This window comes from Mastigoproctus giganteus, chromosome 8 (genome assembly GCF_048544385.1).
Source record: "Mastigoproctus giganteus isolate SK-2022 chromosome 8, ASM4854438v1, whole genome shotgun sequence".
Lineage (NCBI taxonomy): Eukaryota > Metazoa > Arthropoda > Arachnida > Uropygi > Thelyphonidae > Mastigoproctus > Mastigoproctus giganteus.
The window spans coordinates 17,857,469-17,879,088 of record NC_143582.1 but is presented as its reverse complement, the minus strand read 5'-3'; the positions used below and the strand labels follow the sequence as shown (position 1 = coordinate 17,879,088).

At 38.6% G+C, this 21,620-nt stretch overlaps 1 protein-coding gene across 1 annotated transcript in view; it reads right to left on the bottom strand.

Moving 5' to 3' along the window:
- The window catches only part of Lrrk (Leucine-rich repeat kinase), a 431,475-nt gene that overhangs the window by 74,545 nt on the left and 335,310 nt on the right, over window positions 1-21,620 (bottom strand). Inside the window, exon 27 of the mRNA XM_090380151.1 lies at window positions 14,631-14,753. Within this exon, the coding sequence (XP_090236277.1) occupies window positions 14,631-14,753 (123 nt within the window). The remainder of the gene's footprint in view (window positions 1-14,630; window positions 14,754-21,620) is intronic.

Sequence of the window (21,620 nt, the reverse complement as noted above, 5' to 3'; positions counted from 1 at the left end):
TGTTTTCAAGTCAACAATTTTCTGAGCAGTGAAATGAATGCCACACTGTTATATCCTTAATGCTCAATGATGCTGAAGTCATATGTAGTGTTGTCGAGAGTATCGAACAAACCAACCTAAAAAAATAAAGATCGAGATAGCAATAAGTGCGTAATGCTGCTCCAACTAACAATGATGACCCCGAAATGAGTATTAATTATGTACAATGGAACATTTCTCCAACTGTGGAGCAGATGAGTTTAAATGATCAAACTCCTTTACCTTTAGCATTAGCATAGGCATACGATGCAAGAAAGCAAGCTTATGCAGCATCAGCCAAAAAAAAAAAAAAAAAAAACCTGCACCCATTTCACCCCTCCGTTCGTTCCAAATACCTGTCCAGCTCAGCCTTAAATTTATTTAGACTATCAACTTCCACAACAAAAGATGGAAGCCTGTTCCACCAATCAACTACCCACTGGCTAAAGGCAAACTTCCACACATCTATCCTACAACTGTCTTTCCTCATTTTGAATTTATGCCCTCTCAGATGATCATTCTGAGCAAGAGGAAGAATCCCATCAGCATTGAGCATGTTCAAACTATTCAAGGCTTTGTACACCTCAATCAGATCACCTCACAGTAGCCTAGTTTTCAGACACTGTAATCTGCAAAACTTAAGCCTTTCTTCGTAAGAGCAACCCTTCGTTCCATTCACTAATCTTGTTGCCCTTCTCTGTACTCGTTCCAACAGCTCTACATCCTTCTTAAAATGAGGCCTCCAGACCTGTATACAGTACTTAAGGTGTGGCCTGACCATTGCCTTATATAAGGGGATAATCACCTCCTTAATAGTATAACCTAATAGCATAACCTCACCACTAATAGCATAACCCCTCCTTCCTTCCTTCCTATCCTTCCTGTACGCATTGTACTCCCCAAATTCCAGTTCTGCATTCCTTATATCTGTGTGACATGAAGTCTCTGATATCCCAACAATATCTGCCTTTGATGTTTTGACCAACACCTCAAATTTATTTACCCAATTCCTAGTATTGGTGTATACGCAAAGTATACACGCACCTGTTTCTATTCTTAACTACCCTAACACAACCCATGTGTTTACTTGTACCGTAATGACTCCCAGCAGTCTCTGAAATTCCCTGCATCTTGTTTTCCAGGCTGCTGCTCATTCCAATAGAAGCAGTTCAAGAATCACTTTCACCTCTGCCAGTGTCTACTGTTAATCTATTAGTCCGTGTGTCCCCCTTAACTGACTACTATTTACATAAGAATGTGCACTGAGAGTTGAAAGGATATTTATGAAAAATGATTTGTGGTCTGTATGCTACATTTGCAATTGTCTACAGTTCGAAAATGACACAAAGAAACCAGCTGCTAAAGATGCATCATTGATACACACTGCATTTCCATATATTCACGTCGACGGGATCCTTATGTGTAATAGTTGCAGATGATCACTTAAGAACAACACCATTCCAGCGCTATCTAAGTGAAACGGCTTTGTCTACCAGAAATTCCATCGCATTTAACGAAGTTGGATCTAGTGACAGAGAGACTTATTCCTCCTTGCTTACAGTTCCTTCAAATAAGGCAACTGAGACATGCATATCGACAATACAGCATTCTAGGTCAAATTCCGGCATCTCCCATACTTCTCCTTCAACTAACCCATGCACGGTACTAAGTATTATAGGTTTTGAAAGAAAAAAAAAAAAAGTGATCAATGTGCCTGTTTCAGTCAACACGATGGTTCATCGCTTGCCAAGGGAGACTTTTTTTTTTTTTTTTTTATGTGAACCCCAAACACGAGAGGTATTAGAACTTATAGTACTTAGTACCGTGCTTGGGTTGGAGGTTGAGAAGATGAAAGAAGATATTTGTTAACATTGGACTTGAACTTCTGTAGATTGTAATTTTCAGGAAATACGTATGAAGGAAGGTTGTTCCAGAAAACGGCAGTTGAATGAATAAATGAGGAAGATGAAAAGTTGGTTCTGTGGGTTTGAAGTTGGACAGTAAATGGATGTTGGCTGGTGACGACACGTGTTCGGACTCTTTTGAAAGAGAGAGCGGGAATTATAGAAGCCAATTCAGAAGAACAGTGCCGATGGAAGTATCTGTAGAAGAGGCATGCAGCAGAAACAGTACGTCTATGAGAAAGCGAGTGGAGAGACTCTATTAGAGATGAATCATTAATTAACCTAACTGCCCTCTTCTGAATGGAATCAAGAAGCCCGAGAGAGGTTTTGGGGGCACCACCCCAGATGTGGGAACAATATTCCATGGCAGGGTGGATTTGCGATTTATACAGAGTGAGCAGCTGTTTGGAAAAAAAGTAACGCCGAGAGCGAAAGAGAAAACCAAGTTTTTTAGATGCAGAGGAAGCAATATTTGTGTCAAGAGAGATTAGAAGTCAGGGTAATCCCCAAAAAAGATATATCATTTTGCCTAGAAATCGGAGTGTCACTAAAGATAAGCATAGGAGCAGAAGAATCCTTTTTGCGAGATATAAGACAAGACTGAGTTTTAGAAGGGTTGAAATCAACTAAGTTGTCTTTGCCCCACTGGAGAATTACCTGAAGATCGGCATTCAAGGAATTGGTAGCAGATTTTCGAGAAGTTGAAGCTGATTGAGCAGGACAAGGTTTCTCAAAATGGAAAGTGGAATGCAATGTGCTATTATCGGCAAAACTATGGATAGGATTTCCAGTCAATGGAAGAAGGTCATTAATATACAAAAGGAAAAGAGTGGGGGAAAGAACTGAACCTTGGGGGACACCGGCATTAGTGAGGAAGTTAGAAGACAGAGAGCCATCTACCATCACCCTCAGTGAGCGATCAGAGAGAAAACTGGATAACCAATTACTAAAAACAGTTGGCAAACCATAAGATGGAAGCTTGTTTAGAAGACCTTTATGTCAAACACGATCAAAAGCCTTTGAGATGTCAAGAGCAACTACTTGTGTTTCGCCGAACCTTTCCATTGAATTAGTCCATAAATGGATAACATAAGCCAGCATATCACCAGTGGATCGACACTGACGGAATCCATACTGGCGATCACTGATCAGACGGAAGGTTTCTAGGTAGTTTAAGAGTTGGCAGTTAATTGATTTCTCCATTACTTTAGAAAGAGTAGAAGTAATTGCAATGGGACGATAATTGGATGGGAGGGATTTGTCACCCTTTTTAGGAACTGGCTGGATATGAGCAAATTTCCAAGCAGAAGGAAAAACATCTTTGGAATAAGAAAGTGAAAAAAGGCGGCAAAGAATAGGAGTAAGTTCAGGAGCACTGGTTTTGAGAACAAGTGGAGAAATACTATCAGGACCTGGAGCTTTCTTAGCATCAAGATTCATCAAAATCCTTCTGATATCCTTTTGACAGAAGACCACAGGAGGCATTGAATGGAGCGTGTTGAGAATGGTGGGAGGTGTTTTACCAAGATCATTAATACATGAGCTGGAAGAAAAATGGGATGCTAGCAGGTCAGCTTTATCCTTGGCTGAAGTGACAACAGAACCATCTGATTTGGACAGAGGTGGGAGCAGAGATGGGCAAAAGTTGCAGCCAATAGCTTTGGCAAGAGACCAGAATGCTCGGCTACCATTAGGGTAAGAAGCAAGTTTTCTACTTTTAGCCTGTTCAAACTCTAGTTTGGACTGATTAATAACTGCTTTACAATTGTTGTGAGCTTTGGTGTAGGCAGAAAATGAAACTGAAGAATTAGAAACAAGCCAATTACGATATGCAACATTCTTCTCTTGAACAGCCTTAGCACATTTATTGGAAAACCAAGGTTTAGATAAAGGACGAGATTTTATAGTGGAGTTTGGGATAAAGGATTCCATTCCTGAAAGAATAATTTCACTGATACGATCTGAGCAAACATTGACATCAGAAGTTTTGAAACAGTAATCCGACCAAGGAAAATAAGAAAAGAAGTCTCGCAGGTCATCCCATTTTGCATTCTTGTGATGCCAAACAACACGAGGTTGGGAATAGCCATGAGATAAAGGTTCCATTGGAGAAGAGACAATCACCAAGTTGTGATCTGAAGTGCCTAAAGGACTTCTCAATTCGACCGTGTACTTAGAAGGGTTGATTGTGAGAAAAAGATCAAGCGTATTGGCTGTATGATTAGGATTGTCCGGTATTCTTGTAGGTAAATGAACAATCTGTGCTAGGTCATTAGTAATTGCAAAAGCCTCAGCATCTTGACCAGCTGGGTCGGTGTGACTAGAAAACGGAAGCCAGCTGGAGTTGTGAACATTAAAATCACCAAGTAAAATTACCTCACTGTTAGGAAAGTTGGACTGGAGAAATTCAAGTTGCAAAGAGAGGAAGTCAAAGAGCTCCAAGTGATTAGTGGAGTTGGGAGAACGATAGACAACAGATGAATTTGATACAATGAGGTAGAGAGATTTTAAGCGAGAGAAGATCAAAGAGAGGAGATTCCAAATTGCCAAGTCTCTGACAGGGAATATCAGAACGGACATATGCACAAGTACCACCTTTGAGGCGAAAGGAATCATACAGCGACTGACGATGATCATTGTATAAACATGCATATAAACGTAGGAAAATACACAAGCCCAGCTATTTGATCAGGTTAGTAAGAAAGCGAGTTGCTAAAGCATGGCTTCAATATTTGGTTGACATATTTGGTTGAGTGTATCAAATCATGACAAATCAGTCATTCTTTGATGACAGTCACATGGAAATTAATTTGGCTAAAGACGACATAAGCAAAGCAATTCCAACTGAGCAACGTCTCATCACACGACAGCAAATGTTGTTGTGGAGCAAAGATAAATATCTCAGAATTGCTCCAGGAGAAACTAACCTACCGCAGAGCTTTCTGTTTGATGAGCACGCAGAGGAACTGTCTTTTCCCAGCATTTATCTTGGCCAATTCAGAATGTTCAGAGGGAATTTACGTGTGACTCTGCTGTTGATGGCAACGTGCAAGCTCAGATGATCTGACCGATGCGGTGTTACTCCATATCATCTCCTTTACCTAGCAATGAAGATAATGTGATTGAGAATGAGAGACTCTTTGATGGTGGCTTTCAAATACACAGGTAAAGATACAAAACTGACCACGAGCAAGTTCAATCCAGAGAATACCCTACCAGCTGTAGCGAAAACAATTTGGCTATACCATGGACAATTCCAAACTCTACCTACTACTGGGTCCAACATAAATGCGATTTATTATCTATGATTAGACAGCTTGGTTAATCTACAATGTTCTTGACTCTTAGAGCCAATGAAATTGGTTGGCTGTGCTTGCTTCAGCTTTTGTACAAGTTACAGAATAAGGGGTGCATCATTAGTGAGGATGATGCGAGTGACACGGACATCATACAGAAGGTGACGCTAGTGAATGAAGACATTAATGATGTAAAGTTTTATTCTTACGGCCGCTACTTAGTCTAACAAATCTATGTTAGTGACATCAGCATCATACTTCAGTCTGAAATATTTAGTATGAAAACAGAATTTCAACATTGCAGTAGTCCATACGCACACATTTTGCTGTGGCTAAATAACGCTTCCAAAGATCCTTTGGGCGAGAACAAAGAACATGTTATTGCAATGATCGACATGTTAGTGTCTGTCTCCGCTAGTGAGGCTCGGGAGCATCAAGCTTCAAACTCACAAACATACTCGTGTTACAAGAAAATAATGCCAGATAAATGACAGATGTGTCGATTTGTAGGACCATCCATGCCTTGTCACATGAATGGTGCTTCAAATTGACAAAATCATCATTTCCTTCATTGGCATCTCTGATTTACACCTCTTTCGTCCCCTTGGAATTCACTGTTCTGCGGCACATCATTTCTGTGTTGCAAAATCGCTATTTCCGGTTTGTCAATCAAATGGACAAAGCAAAAATAGCCTCAAATGACCTCTTTTCCATGCCACAAAATTATGACAAATTGGTTTTACTACTGTCTGAGATTTAGTAGGTACCGCCAAAGATGTTTTCACATATAAAAAAACACAACTACACAATACAAGAAATTTAAAGTTGTTTTTCCTACATTTAACAACCAGACATGTTGGCCAAAGTATTATATACATCTGTCAACACTTTACATACCTTAAGTGGTAAACAGAAGTGATGAATGATAAAGCAGTTGGGATATCTCAGAAAATGTTTATTAAAAGAAGACACCTTTACACAAGTTCACAAAGTTCCAATATGAGCAAGTATAAAGATATAGCCGACTGGGCTAGACGAGTGGGTAAAGTACCTGCCCGGCAACCCAAAGGTCGCGGGTTCGATTCCCGCCTCGGGCTTGGATCAAAGTACTGCAAAAACCTTGGGAGGTGCAATATGGCCACAGAAGCCGATGCGCCAACAACTACCAAAAAAAAAAAAAAAAAAAAGATATAATTTTGTTAAAATTAATCAGAAGAGAAGGTAGCTTGGAATATACAGCTTTTATCAAGAGATTGTTGAATATAGAATATAAAAACTGGATTGTAATCAAGTTAATATTAGTCTCATGGTGCAAGGAAGCCTCAAGCTTTTGCTACACCAACCAAAAAAAATAAATAAATAAAATAATAATTAAATAAATGGTAAAATAAAATAAACCATCCATCTGACTTCCTCCTCACTAAGTACCTAGCTAGCTAACCTACACAGACTAAAAAAAAATTTCTTGCAATCCAGTCTTAAACCTCATCCCTCATAATTTTTATTTGTAGCCCTTAGTTCTGGAATCATTTGTAACAATGAAAATTTCATCCTCATTCATTTTACTTTCTCCTCTCAGAATCTTATACACCTCAATTAGGTCTCCTCTAAGGTGCCTAGTTACCAAGCTCTGCATATCACATTCCAACTTTTTCCTGATATTGCCATCCTTCTGCCAATCTCACCAAATGCATTACCTGACTTTGTGCCCTTACAAGAAGCTTGGTGTCGTTTTTTTTTAGGTGTGGGATCCACATCTGAACCAGAATTCCAAGTGTGGTCTTACAACTGCCTTATACATTGGGATTATGACCTCCCTGTCTCAATCCATTATTAATTTCAAATCAGCCTGTGTTCCCAACCATGTTTTTTCATACAGCTTTCTGTTCATCTGTATAGACTTATAATACTCTCCAACTATCAGCTCTTTCCCTACTCCGTTTTCTTAACACTTCCTGTATTTTCCTTCTCTTTGCTATTATATGCTTTTCTATATCCAAAAAGGCCATGCTCAGATCCCTTCTATACTCGTTTTTTCATAATTTGTTTCACAGCAAAAGTTAGGTCTGTAGTCAATCTACTTCTGCAGCCACTCTGCTATTCCTTCATCTCCCTTTCAACCTTTTCTTGTACTCTTTTCTCTGATATACTTTCATACACTTTCCCTATGTGACTAGTCAGAGTGATCCCTCTATAATTATCACACTTTTTTCTTATCTCCTTTTATGTATAGGCACATTCCACCTTTTTTCATTTCCCTAGTATCCTTTTCTTCTCCCACACATCTTACCCATCTCTATAGTTACTACACTGCACCCTGGTAATTTACCTCTTTTCATTTTTTTCATTGAAACCTCCACTTCTCTTCTTGATATCTCTCTCTCTCTCTCTCTCTCTCTCTCTCTCTCTCTCTCTCTCTTCTCTTCTCCTCCTTTCCTTCTCTTACATCTTCTCCCACTGTACCTTCTCTTTTTCGATAGCCTTCTAAAATGATATTTCCACCTCTTTCTTATTTATTCATCTGTAATTATTCTTCCTACTCCACTATAAAAGTAATATTGTTCCTCCCAATTCCCCCCTTATTCTTCAATAATGCATACATCTTTTTCCCATTATTAATATCCTGTAGATCTTGCAATCATCTCTCTATTTTTAAACTTGTTTTCCACACAATTCCTTTGGAGTCACAGCCAAAAGCTTTTTAAATCCTTCCCATCCCTCCTCTACTTCTTGTAATTCCTTTCAGGCTTCAGTTTATCTATATATTTTTCCTAAGTTACTCAAGAAGGGAGATGAACTAAGGAAGATTCAAGCTGCCAACTCCGACTTTTGAAAAAACTGGAGATTAGGTAACTGTAAACAGGAAGAGTTTTTTTGGAAAAAGCAGGAGATATTCTAATGTCCAAATTGAATTAGAAATTAAAACATTAGCTTACCTGCTTCAAGAAAGATACAGACTTTGTATTATTAGAAATATTGAGTCAAAGTTTTGTTTGTAACAAATGCCCAGCTGAATACACTTCACTATTAAGGGCATTTCCAAAGATTCACCAGAAACAAATCTAAACTCAGTTTCTGTGTTTTTCACCTGTTTGAATATCCTCTTACATTCAGCACTGCCATTCATATGTGTCTTACATTCAGCACTGCCATTCAGATGAATGGCAGTGCTGAATGTAAGACACAGATGAAGAATTGCCAAAATGCCAAGCATGTTTCAAACAATTAGTTATATTTTCCAACTTCCTTGTGCACTTATCAGTTCCCCAAACAAGGACCATTATACATTAATTCATTCTGGTAGACTCTTACATTGAAATTGCCACAACTGATACTACAAATCATCTATTTCTTATCTTTATTGATAATGAAAAGTAACAGAAACATGTCCACAAAAAATTCAAATTCATATTTCAAAATAATGCACTGCCAATTGATGAAATTTTTGCCACTTCTGCATATACAAGAACATTTTTCATTAGCATAGCATTAGTAGAGGCATTTGATGCAAGAAAGCAAGCTTATGCAGCATCAGCCAAAAAAAATAAAGTAAAATAAATAAATAAAAATTAACCACTTCCACTTCACCCCTCTGTTCGTTCGAAATACCTGTCCAGCTGAGCCTTAAACTTATTTAGGCTATCAACTTCCACGACAAGGGATGGAAGTCTGTTCCACCTACCAACCACCCGCTGGCTAAAGGCAAATTTCCACACATCTATTCTACATCTGTCTTTCCTCAATTTGAATTTATGCCCTCTCAGCTGATTATTCTGAGCAAGAGGAAGAATCCCATCAGCATTGAGCATGCTCAAACCATTCAAGGCTTTGTGCACCTCTATCAGATCACCTCGCTGGTGCCTAGTCTCCAGACACTGTAATTTGCAAAACTTAAGCCTTTCTTCGTAAGAGCACCCCTTTGTTCCATTCACTAATCTTGTTGCCCTTCTCTGTACTCGTTCCAGCAGCTCTACATCCTTCTTGAAATGAGGCCTCCAGGCCTGTATACAGTACTCTAGGTGTGGCCTGACCATTGCCTTATACAAGGGAATAATCACCTCCTTATCCCTTCCAGAAAAATTCCTATATATCATTGACAATACACCATGAGCTACTCTTGCAGCCCGTCTGCACTGCTGAGAGAATTTCATATCTGCCTGCACAACCACCTCCTGGTCCGTTTCATTCTCTACCACTGTCAGTGTAGTACCACAGAGTTGATACGTTGCTCTGGGCTTGCTGTTTCCCATATGTAGTACTTTACATTTGTCAATGTTAAACTTCATTTGCCACCTCTCAGCCCATCTGCTCAACCTTTCCAGATCCTGTTGCAGCAGCATCGTGTCAGTAGTGTCCTTGACAACCCTGAAAACCTTCGTATCATCTGCAAACTTGGACATTAAGCTTGATATACCATGATCAATATCATTTATAAATACAGAAAACAATAAAGGACCCAATACTGAACCCTGAGGGACTCCACTAATAACATTAGTCCACGATGAGCAGTGTCCATTGATTACCACTCTCTGTCTTCTTCCCCTCAACCACCCCTTTATCCATAGCAGCAATTTGCCTCCAATGCCACACTGCTCCAATTTGTGCAGCAGTCTTCCATGTGCAACAGTATCAAAAGCCTTTCTAAGATCCAAGTATATAATATCAAAGTTATTCCCTGCATCCAGTTCTTTTGTGACTGCATCATAGTATCCAATCAAATTGGTCAGGAAAGACTTCCCCTTAACAAAACCATGCTGTGTCCGAGCTATAACTGAAGTCTTGTCTAGATGATCCTGCAGTGCTTCTTTAACCAGTGCCTCCATTAATTTTCCGGGAACAGAAGTTAAACTCACAGGTCTATAATTATTGTGTCAGCCTTTGATCCTCCTTTGTGAATTGGGATCACATTTGCACATCTCCAGTCCATGGGCACCTCCCCTGAGACAAGAAGCTCTCATAATTATGGCTAAGGGTTTGCTTACTTCCTTTGCTGCCTCCTTTAATATAACTGGATAGATCCCATCCACCCCAGGTGCCTTTCTTGTGTTTATCTTCAACAATTTCTCCTCCACTTTACTCTCAGTTATTACAAGATTCTCTAGCTTACTGCCAGAGTTGAATACACCTCTGGCATTCCCCTTGCTGAATAACTCCTCATGTGTGAATGTGGATGCAAAATATTCATTTAGTTTGTTAGCTACCTGAGCAGGATCATCAACAGTTGACCCATCGATATCAAGTGGACCAATCTGATTCATCCCCTTCCTTCTATAGTTTACATAAGTAAAGAACTCTTTGCTGTTTTTCTTCGCATCCCTTGCCAAGGATTTCTCGTAATCTGCCTTCGCGTGCCTAACCTCTTTTGTAACTTGGTTACAGATCAACTTGTATCTATCATAGGCTTCTGTGTCACGTGTTAATTTGTATGTATCCCATGCATTTTTCTTCTCTGCCATATGCCTCATTAGTTCACTGACATCCATTTAGGCCTAAACCTTGAACAATATTTCTTAGTTGGTATGTAAAGCCTAGCAGCTTCCAAGATAAGTTCTTTGAATGCTTCCCATTTTGAATTTGCTGTTGGTAACATCATCAGTTGATCCCACTGTATAGAATTTAACTACTGTCTCAGTCCATCGTAGTCGCCTTTACGAAAGCAATACCCCTTCCCTTTACCCCTAATGGTAGTTACCTCTTTGAGTAAATCCCACTTCAGCACACTGTGATCACTGCCACCTAGTGGTTCATTTATCTGCAGATTCTTAATGCATGAAGAATCACTACTGATAATCAAATCAAGAGTATTACTCCCTCTAGTTGCCTCCCGAACATGCTGATGTAGAAAAGAATCATCCAATAAATCCACAAAAGCCTTGCTAGTGTGTGAGTGACCAGCCCCCAAATACCAGTCAATATCTGGGAAATTAAAATCCCCCATTATAAGAACTCTCTGATTTACTGGCGCACTCTATTTCTCTGTACAGTTTCTTATTATACTCATCAGAGTCATTAGGCCTATAGTACACTCCTATTCTCAATTTTGATCTCCCAATGCTTATGTCACACCAAACTGACTCGACACTGCACTGTCCAGCGATGTCGACTGGCTTCACTTCCTTAGATTTTATGTGTTTCTTAACTAATAGCATAACCCCTCCTCCCTTCCTATCCTTTCTGTAGACATTGTACTCCCCAAATTCCAGTTCTGCATTCCTTATATCTGTGTGACACCACGTCTCTGAAATCCCAACAATATCTGCCTTTGATGTTTTGAGCAATACCTCAAATTCATCAAATTTATTTACTAAACTCCTAGCATTGGTGTACACGCAAATATACATGCACCTGCTCTTACTCTTAGCCACCCTAACACAACCTATGTGTTTACTTGTACCCCCATGATTCTCAGCAGTCTCTGAAATATCCTGCATCTTATTTTCCAGGCTGCTGCTCATTCCAATAGAAGCAGTGCAAGAATCACTTTCTCTTCTGCCAGCGGCTACTGTTAATCTATTAGTCCTTGTATCCCTTCAATCTAGCAGTTTTCCGACCCACCTAACACTGCCTCGATAGCATCAGCAAACATTCTTGCACCCTTTCTATTTAAGTGCATCCCATCCCTGTAGAAGCAGTCTCTCCTGTTAACAAGTACAGACCAGGCTGAAAAAAATTCTACCCCTTGAGCCCTGCACAATGTTTCCAGGGCCGAATTGATCGACAGGGCTCTCATCATATACTCCCTCCTATCGTGTCTGGGCAGAATTGCAGACACTTTCAAATTCAACCCTAACACAACTGATACTACAAATCATCTATTTCTTATCTTTATTGATAATGAAAAGTAACAGAAATTTGTCCACAAAAAATTCAAATTCATATTTGAAAATAATGCACTGCCAATTGATGAAATTTTTGCCACTGCTGCATATACAAGAACATTTTTCATTTGGAATTTGTGCAAAATGTAGACACATTTAGCAATAAAGTACTTCCTCACTAAGGAAACAACAGAATTGTCTCTTGTTTCAGACTGATCATGACCCTGGAAGTAGAAATGCATATGGCTAAGTCAGAATCATCTTTCTGTTTCTATCCAATTTGGTAATCTACTTCCCAAATGGCAGTGAGAGATTTAAAATCTGTTGGTATAACAAATTTACACGTCACATTCTTCAACATATCTAAGTGTAATGGCCTCGGTAAATGGATGTGAGGTATGTTGGATTGAAAAGCTATGTTTGAATTTTCAAACACTTGCATAACATTTAAAAGAAACAAGGAAATTGTTTTATCAAAACTAGAAGACAGCAGCATTTTTGCCATAACAGATTTTCCACAAAGGTGAGGATAACCTTTCTAGGGTTATCAAGCTTGATCAGACTGTTTCAGATTACTTTCATCAGAAGGTTACAATTCAGAACTTCTTTTTCTTGATAAGTTCATTAATTTGACTTCTTTCAGATCTTCTTGTGAATCACGAATAATTTGGACTTGTGAGTACCACTAATCAGTGATCAGTTTGGTTATTCCAAAAAGTGCTCATATGGCTTTTGTCACCACCTTAAAACCTCTTCTTTAACTAGCCTATTTACCCAAAAATGCCAATAGGTACACACCTGATTCAAAGTCTTCTACTGCTGCATAGTAAACACATCTTTGGTGCTGATGACTTTTAACATGTTCACTGCTTCCAGAATGCAAATATGCAATTTCGGATTTTAATCCACTTGGAGGGGAAACTGCCCTCCTTTTAGAACTCTTTCTTCCAATTTGAAAGAAGAAAAACTGAATATTTTTGTCAAGCAACCTTCACCAGAGACTGACTAATTCAGTCACAGTGAGAAGAAAGGCCAAAAATGTTTCTGCCCTTCCAATACAGACTGTGGTTTTCAATTCTTTGTCAAAACTGTCATTAGAAAGTCAGCAGTAGAGTGTTAACAATTCCATAAGACATATTTCTATCTCTATTTTTTAAAAAATTGAACTCAAACACTTTCACCTATACCATCTCTTTTAACATTCTAGAACCTCTTGATCAATAGGCAGGAACAAAGTTGTTATTTTTGGTGGTGGCAACATGGCTCTTATGTCCCTTTCTTTAAGTTCATCAAAACCAGGGTGTGAAGGAGTTTTATTGTTGGCTGATTTGCCTACAATAAAAGACAGCAATTTGTGAGTTCCAGTTGCCTTGCTCCAACTGTTGTTATTCTCTCTCTCTCTTTGGATTTTTTATATCCTGGTGTTGTAGCCTCCATTTTTTTTTCATAGTTTTTGTAGGTAACATCTTATAATTTCGGCCTGTTTTATCCATATTGTAGAGCTTCTCTCCAGTTAATTTTTCTGTTGATAACTGACTTTAAATCTGTTTTTGAGCAGCAGGCTGATCAGTGGATAATCCCTCCCTGATAATACTGAATATACAGTATGAATAACAGTTTTTCTACTGTTCAAGCCATCTGTCACTCACTTGTAAAACTTTCTACACCATAAATATTTTGATGTAAAGACAAGGCCTTTCCTTTGATTCTGCTTTTATGAGTCTGCTGATTGGAGTTCCATGTTTCTTTCTTGCAAAAACAACAGCCATAATGCACTGTCTATTATCTCCAAATTTGTTTTTTTCTTTAAGGCAGAGCAAGAACTTAATGATCCTTGTGAAACAAAGTGAGTGCAAAATCCTTCTAGATTTTTATGATTTTTCCAATATTCTACAATTGGCTCATCCACAATTAATTTAACAAGAATTATTTTTTTTTTGACCCACCTTTATTGAGCTTTTTCCAGGGAATCCAATTTGGCTGTCATAGAAACAATACCTCTCTTTCTTTTCTCACCCCTATTTCATTAATTTAAGTAACATTAATTAAATTACTACTGTAATTACAATAACAGATAATTTTACTAGTACAAACATGGTTTGGAACAAATACACAACTGACCTCTCAGGAAGCCCACAACTCAACAGGTAGGTCTGGTGCACTACACTAGCCACAAGCATACTAGACTAGTGTCCTTGTCACACTGCAATGTACCGTGGGCATCAGACAGTATGTTGTAAAAAGGGAGTGTGTAGTGTCAGTTAAGAGGGCTTCTACATTACTTATCGATATAGGAAGTACAAAGTATATAATACCCATGATGGCAACATGCCAGGGGCTAACTTGTTTTCAACTAAGGAATAGGCTTTCCTTAATTGCATCATATATTTACAAAGTACCCTATATAGTAATATTATTTCTGCATGATAACCATCAATTAACTTAAAAGTGAAATAGTATTATAATTTTAATTCTAAGTTAAAATTCTAAAGTACATTTGTGAAAAGTAAAAAATATGAAATCAGAAAATTGGAAAAATATAATGATGTGTTATTTTTGATACTTAATTATTTATCGGAATCTTAATGACTTACTCTTTGGGTTATAAAAGGTCTTCCTCCTTCTAGAATGTGATCTTTCACACATTCTTGACCTTCAAATGGCAAGTGAAGAGTTACAAGTTCATACATGAACATTCCAAATGAGAAACAATCCACCTGAAAGAGTAATTCTGGTATTTTAATAATGGATATTTGGCATTAGCAGATATCATTAAACTGTGAGAAGAAAATTGAATCGGTTGGTAACAACAAAAATAGGATACACTAATATGCTATACAGGAGTTAATGATAGCAGTTGCATATATGTACCATGTATGTGCGTGAGGGTGAGTGAGGGGGAATGGTTGCAAAATTGTAGAATGCATAATAAAATGTTGTTAATATAAGTATTAGTAAGGCTAAATGATGCAAGGAAGGAGACTTCTTCTGTAACAGCCAAAAAAATAAAAAAATAAATAAAAATAAAAATAAAATAAAATAATAAAGTAAAACAAAATGTTCACACTATTCCCAAAACAAGATAACCATCCAACTGTACTTTGAATTTAGCACCCCTTCAACTGAAGAGGACTTTAGAAATTGCTCCAGTCATCAATGGGATTTGAACCTAGGCCTCCCCAAACAAGTGGCAGATGGCAGTGTATTATGCTGTATAGTCCTGTTACCAAGGACTAGCTTTAAGTCCATGGGAAAAATCTTTGCTTTAAGTAATTATGTGCTGTCACCACATAAACCATAAACACTGTTTCTGTCATCATGAGAGAATATTGTCATATAACAGTATGGCAAATGGCAGCGATGTTGAGAATATCAGTAGGAAGCATGCATGGTATTATCATTTGCATATGACGTGTTCGTGCACATTGGGTTCCAAGACTACTCACACCTGAGCAACAGCAAGTTCACATGCAGGTTTGTCAGGAGCTGCAATGTATGGACACTGAAGATAGTGAGGTTCTGCATGAGGTGATAATGGTTGATGAAACTCAGCTTCATTTCGACCTAAAGAGTAAGCAAAGAGAGCTCATTTTGGTTGTCATCGCCAACACCGAAAAAAGCAAAAATTGTGGCTTTTGCAGGAAAGGTTATGGTTATCTCTTTTTTTGACATTCAAGGAATAGTTTACCAGAATGGCTTCCAAGACTGCTCACACCCAAGAAACAGCAAGTTCACATGGAGGTTTGTCAGGAGCTGCAACATATGATTACTGAAGACGGTGAGGTTCTGCATGAGGTGATCATAGTGGATGAAACTTCGCTTCATTTCAAACTAGAGGGAAAGCAACAAAGATCTGTTTGGAAATCTACTTGATTCCTTCACTGAAAAAAGCAAAAGTTGTGGCTTCTGCAGGAAAGGTTATGGTTATCTTTTTTTTTTTTTTTTTGACATTCAAGGAATGGTTTACCAGCATGTTGTGCCACATCATATGACTGTTATGGGATCTTACTACAGAAATGTACTGTACACTTTGCAGGATACATTTGTCGCAAATGACTGCATGCAAGTGGGTGAATGCTGCATCATAATAATGTGAGACCACATTGTTCATACTGTTATTGAGTACTTAGCCATCATTAATGTTAAATATGTTCCTCATATGCCTTACAGCCCTGGCCTTGCAATTTTTTTTTTAATTTCAAAAGTTAAAGCAGGAACTAGGAGGAAAATGTTTCCAGTTATCAGAAGTTGTAGACATCAGAGGCGATTCTCAAGTGCATGTCAAAAAATGACTTTCACCATGTTTTTGAAGAATGGCAGAAATGTTGGAGTATATGTATTTCATCAAATGGGGCCTACTTCGAAAAGGACCATCAAAATATGGATGATTAATAAAGGTATGTTGGGAAAAAAAAAATTATCATCATTATTGAACAGCCTTCACAGCTTATGACAAAAAGAATGTCAAAACAGGGATATCCACTCTTGCTGAATATGACTCAAACATGGAATGCAGCTGCAAGTTCAATCAAATATTCAGCAATCTTTAGCCCTGTTATAACAAACTGTATAGAAAACTGTTTACAAGTCTGTTTTGTACATAATTCTGTTCAGACTTGTATCCTTGGCTCCTTAAAACTGAATAATTTAGTATGACTAATACAGTATGTAAATAAAAATGCCTATGTATACAGTATAATAAGTTCATGAATATTTTTATTGCTTTATTTTAATACTGATTTGTTCAATATTCTTAATGAGTAGTTATGCAAAGCTTAAATATAACTTAGCAAATACAAAAATTTAACCACAGAAATACACCTGTTCTCTACAACATATATACGAGTATGTACAATTGTAATAAATTTATTAGAGTTACATTGTTTTGACATATGCTGCCATTCATAGGAACACAGAGACAGTGAAGAGTTTTTGCTAATGCCACTGAGGATACATCAATAACTGCTAGTTCATGGGAAACTCCAACCTATTTATTATAGACTCGAATACATGGACTTGAAATACACTAGATATATATATTTTTTTATGTAAACCCCAAAGACGAGAGGTATTAGAACCTATAGTACTTAGTACCGTGCTTGAGTTGGGGTTGAGAAGACAAAAGGAGATATTTGTTGACACTGGACTTGAACTTCTGTAGACTGTAATTTTCAGGAAACACGTATGAAGGAAGGTTGTTCCAGAAAACACCAGTTGAATGAATAAACGAGAAAGATGAAAAGTTGGACAGTAAATGGATGTTGGCTGGTGGTGGCACGTGTTCGGAATGTTTTGAAAGAGAGAGCGGGAATTATAAAAGCCAATTCAGAAGAACAGTGCCGATGGAAGTATCTGTAGAAGAGGCATGCAGCAGAAACAGTACGTCTATGAGAAAGCGAGTGGAGAGACCCTGTTAGAGATGAATCATTAATTAACCTAACTGCCCTCTTCTGAATTGAATCAAGAAGCCTGAGAGAGGTTTAGGGGGCACCACCCCAGATGTGGGAACAATATTCCATGGCAGGGCGGATTTGCGATTTATACAGAGTGAGCAGCTGTTTGGAAGAAAAGTAACGCCGAGACCGAAAGAGAAAACCAAGTTTTTTAGATGCAGAGGAAGCAATATTTGTAATGTGCTTGTGCCAAGAGAGATTAGAAGTCAGGGTAATCCCCAAAAGAGATATATCATTTTGCCTAGAAATCGGAGTGTCACTAAAGATAAGCATAGGAGCAATCCTTTTTGCGAGATATAAGACAAGACTGAGTTTTAGAAGGGTTAAAATCAACTAAGTTGTCTTTGCCCCACTGGAGAATTACCTGAAGATCATCATTTACGGAATTGGTAGTAGATTTTCGATAAGTTGAAGCTGATTGAGCAGGGCAAGGTTTCTCAAAATGTAAAGCGGAATGCAATGTGCTATCATCAGCAAAACTATGGATAGGATTTCCAGTCAATGGAAGAAGGTCGTTAATATACAAGAGGAAAAGAGTGGGGGAAAGAACTGAACTTTGGGGGACATCGGCATTAGTGGAGAAGTTAGAAGACAGAGTGCCATCTACCATCACCCTCAGTGAGCGATCAGAGAGAAAACTGGATAACCAATTACTAAAAACAGTTGGCAAACCATAAGATGGAAGCTTGTTTAGAAGACCTTTATGCCAAATACGATCAAAAGCCTTTGAGATGTCAAGAGCAACTACTTGTGTTTCACCAAACCTTTCCATTGAATTAGTCCATAAATGGATAACATAAGCCAGGATATCACCAGTGGATCGACACTGACGGAATCCATACTGGCGATCACTGATCAGACGGAAGGTTTCTAGGTAGTTTAAGAGATGGAAGTTAATTGATTCCTCTATTACTTTAGATAGAGTAGAAGTAATTGCAATGGGACGATAATTGGATGGGAGGGATTTGTCACCCTTTTTAGGAACTGGCTGGATATGAGCAAATTTCCAAGCAGAAGGAAAAACACCTTTGGAATAAGAAAGTGAAAAAAGGCAGCAAAGAATAGGAGTAAGTTCAGGAGCACTGGTTTTGAGAACAAGTGGAGAAATACCATTGGGACCTGGAGCTTTCTTAGCATCTAGATTCTTCAAAATCCTTCTGACATCCTTTTGACAGAAGACCACAGGAGGCATTGAATGGAATGTGTTGGGAATGGTGGGAGTTGTTTTACCAAGATCATTAATACATGAGCTGGAAGAAAAATGGGATGCTAGCAGGTCAGCTTTATCCTTGGCTGAAGTGACAACAGAACCATCTGGTTTGGACAGAGGTGGGAGCAGAGATGGGGAAAAGTTGCAGCCAATAGCTTTGGCAAGAGACCAGAATGCTCAGCTACCATTAGGGCAAGAAGCAAGTTTTCTACTCTTAGCCTGTTGAAACTCTAGTTTGGACTGATTAATAATTGTTTTACAATTGTTGTGAGATTTGGTTTCGGCAGAAAATGAAACTGGAGAATTAGAAAGAAGCCAATTACGATATGCAACATTCTTCTCTTGAACAGCCTTAGCACATTTATTGGAAAACCAAGGTTTAGATAAAGGACGAGATTTTAAAGTGGAGTGTGGGATAAAAGATTCCATTCCTGCAAGAATAATTTCACTGACACGATCTGAGCAAACGTTGACATCAGAAGTTTTGAAACAGTAATCCGACCATGGAAAAGAAGAAAAGAAGTCTCGCAGATCATCTCATTTTGCATTCTTGTAATGCCAAACAACACGAGGTTGGGAATAGCCATGAGATAAAGGTTCCATTGGAGAAGAGACAATCACCAAGTTGTGATCTGAAGTGCCTAAAGGACCTCTCACTTCAACTGTGTACTTAGAAGGGTTGTTTGTGAGAAAAAGATCAAGCGTATTGGCTGTATGATTAGGATTGTCCGGTATTCTTGTAGGTAAATGAACAATCTGCGCAAGGTCATTAGTAATTGCAAAAGCCTCAGCATCTCGACCAGCTGGCTCGGTGTGACTAGAAAACGGAAGCCAGCTGAGTTGCAAACATTAAAATCACCAAGGAAAATTACCTCACTGTTAGGAAAGTTGTACTGGAGAAAGTCAAGTTGCAAAGAGAGGAAGTCAAAGAGCTCCAAGTGATTAGTGGAACTGGGAGAATGGTAGAGACAACAGATGAATTTGACACAATGAGGTAGAGAGATTTTAAGCTAGAGAAGATCAAAGAGAGGAGATTCCAAATTGCCAAGTCTCTGACAGGGAATATCAGAACGGACATATGCACAAGTACCACCTTTCAGGGGAAAGGAATCATATGGCGAATAATTTGGGCATCTGAGATGAGCAGTAGTTGAATCAACCGATAACTGAGATTCTGTCAGAAAAAGTACATGGGGTTTGGAAGACTGCAAGTAGAAATGGACATCGTTGAGATTAGAATTGAGACCACGTATATTTGTGAAATGAATTAGGAAGTGCTTGGGAGGTTTAGATCTTTTCGCAGATAAGCTTGCTCTATTAGTTTGACAATTCACGGTGTATTCAATAGTAAGAAAAAGTTGGTGGGACATGCTGTATGAAGTAATGAAATTTTTGGATATGGGGGTACATATGGTAAGAATATACCCAGAAACTTCACATGTGGCCTCGACAATGCTCTCTGCATACACACTACTAGGACTCCCTCCGGTCACTATCTGGCAGAGTAGAGGTAGCAAGATTATACACTAGCTGATCCGGAAGCCTCCTAGAGAGTTGCCTATAGGTTCGGTCCAGTGTACTAACTAGCGGCCGGCCTGCGAACACTGTTATAGAGCTGTACCCTCGAAATGCAAGGAATAATGGATCTCGCCACGATGTTCATCATAACCTCAAAAGTCATCACTCATACTGCATGATGGAAGAGACAGGGAAGGGTTGACCGGAACTTAGCTCTAGAGACTAAACATGGGTTCCACCACTTCAAGCCTCCAATAAGCAAAGTGGTGGTATTGCACCGGTTGATGAGAGTCATCTACCACCTAGTACTGCCTGGTAACATAGAGGGCCAGCATTCCTCCATGTGGTGTGGGCGCCACCCCCTCGACCCCTGCTTACGTTGGTTCACATCTGGGTGGTCGCCCACCATGTACTTGTGCATGGAGGTTATACCCAGGATTACTAACAGTCCCACCATTGTGAAGGTGCAAGCAGAGGATTTGGCTGTCACAGACCGTCCAGACTTCGCCGAAATTGGGTCCACTTGACTTGAGTGTCACCCGAATATCAGTTCCATCAGTGTTCTAGACTCCCAGGTAGCAAGTACAGCTTGTCTGGCATATCTGAGAGAATGTCTGTGACAACCTCAAGGACCAATATGGTAACAGGATGAACAAACTGGATGACTGCTATTTATCCCAGCATGTTTCAATGGTTTCTAATATCCTGGATCCAGGACTCAATGATGGACTACTGCTGTTTTCTGTGATTGATGATACTCGTTAAGGCATATCAGACTTAATATCTATGTTTGTCGTGATATGAAGGTTGGCAAGGAAGTTAATGACAGTAATCAGGGTATGCTTCTGCAACAACATTAGAAATATTAGGCAGTGGGCTGAGAAGTGGCAAGTGAAGTTTAAAATTGACAAATGTAAAATACTGATGACGATGATGTCTGTGGCTTTCTTGTTGTTGGGAGTTATGATGCACCAATGAACCAGCCCACAGTGAGCTAATTCTTATGGCACCCAAGTTTACAAGTTTCTCATGTATATTATGTCTGTACAGGGTGAATTCATAGATAATTGGTATGTTCGAAGGGGCTGAAAAGCCTGAAATAACTTAAGAGGATTTCCAAATTCTCTTTACCCTGTGGATTCCAAAAGAAAGAGCAGATATTTACAGGACAATGTTTAATATTAACTCATTCACTTCGTTACAGCATGAAATTTAACAGTTAATAGGTAATTAAAATTATAAATTTAAATTTACATTTAATTATCCATGATTAATTTAAAATATAAAACTATCATATGAAAAAAGCAGCAATAACTTTTATTAAATGTGAATTTTGCATAGTGTGTGTGTGCACAGACAGTAAGTGACTATTTTTATTACTGGTGATGTATGAATATCTGCAA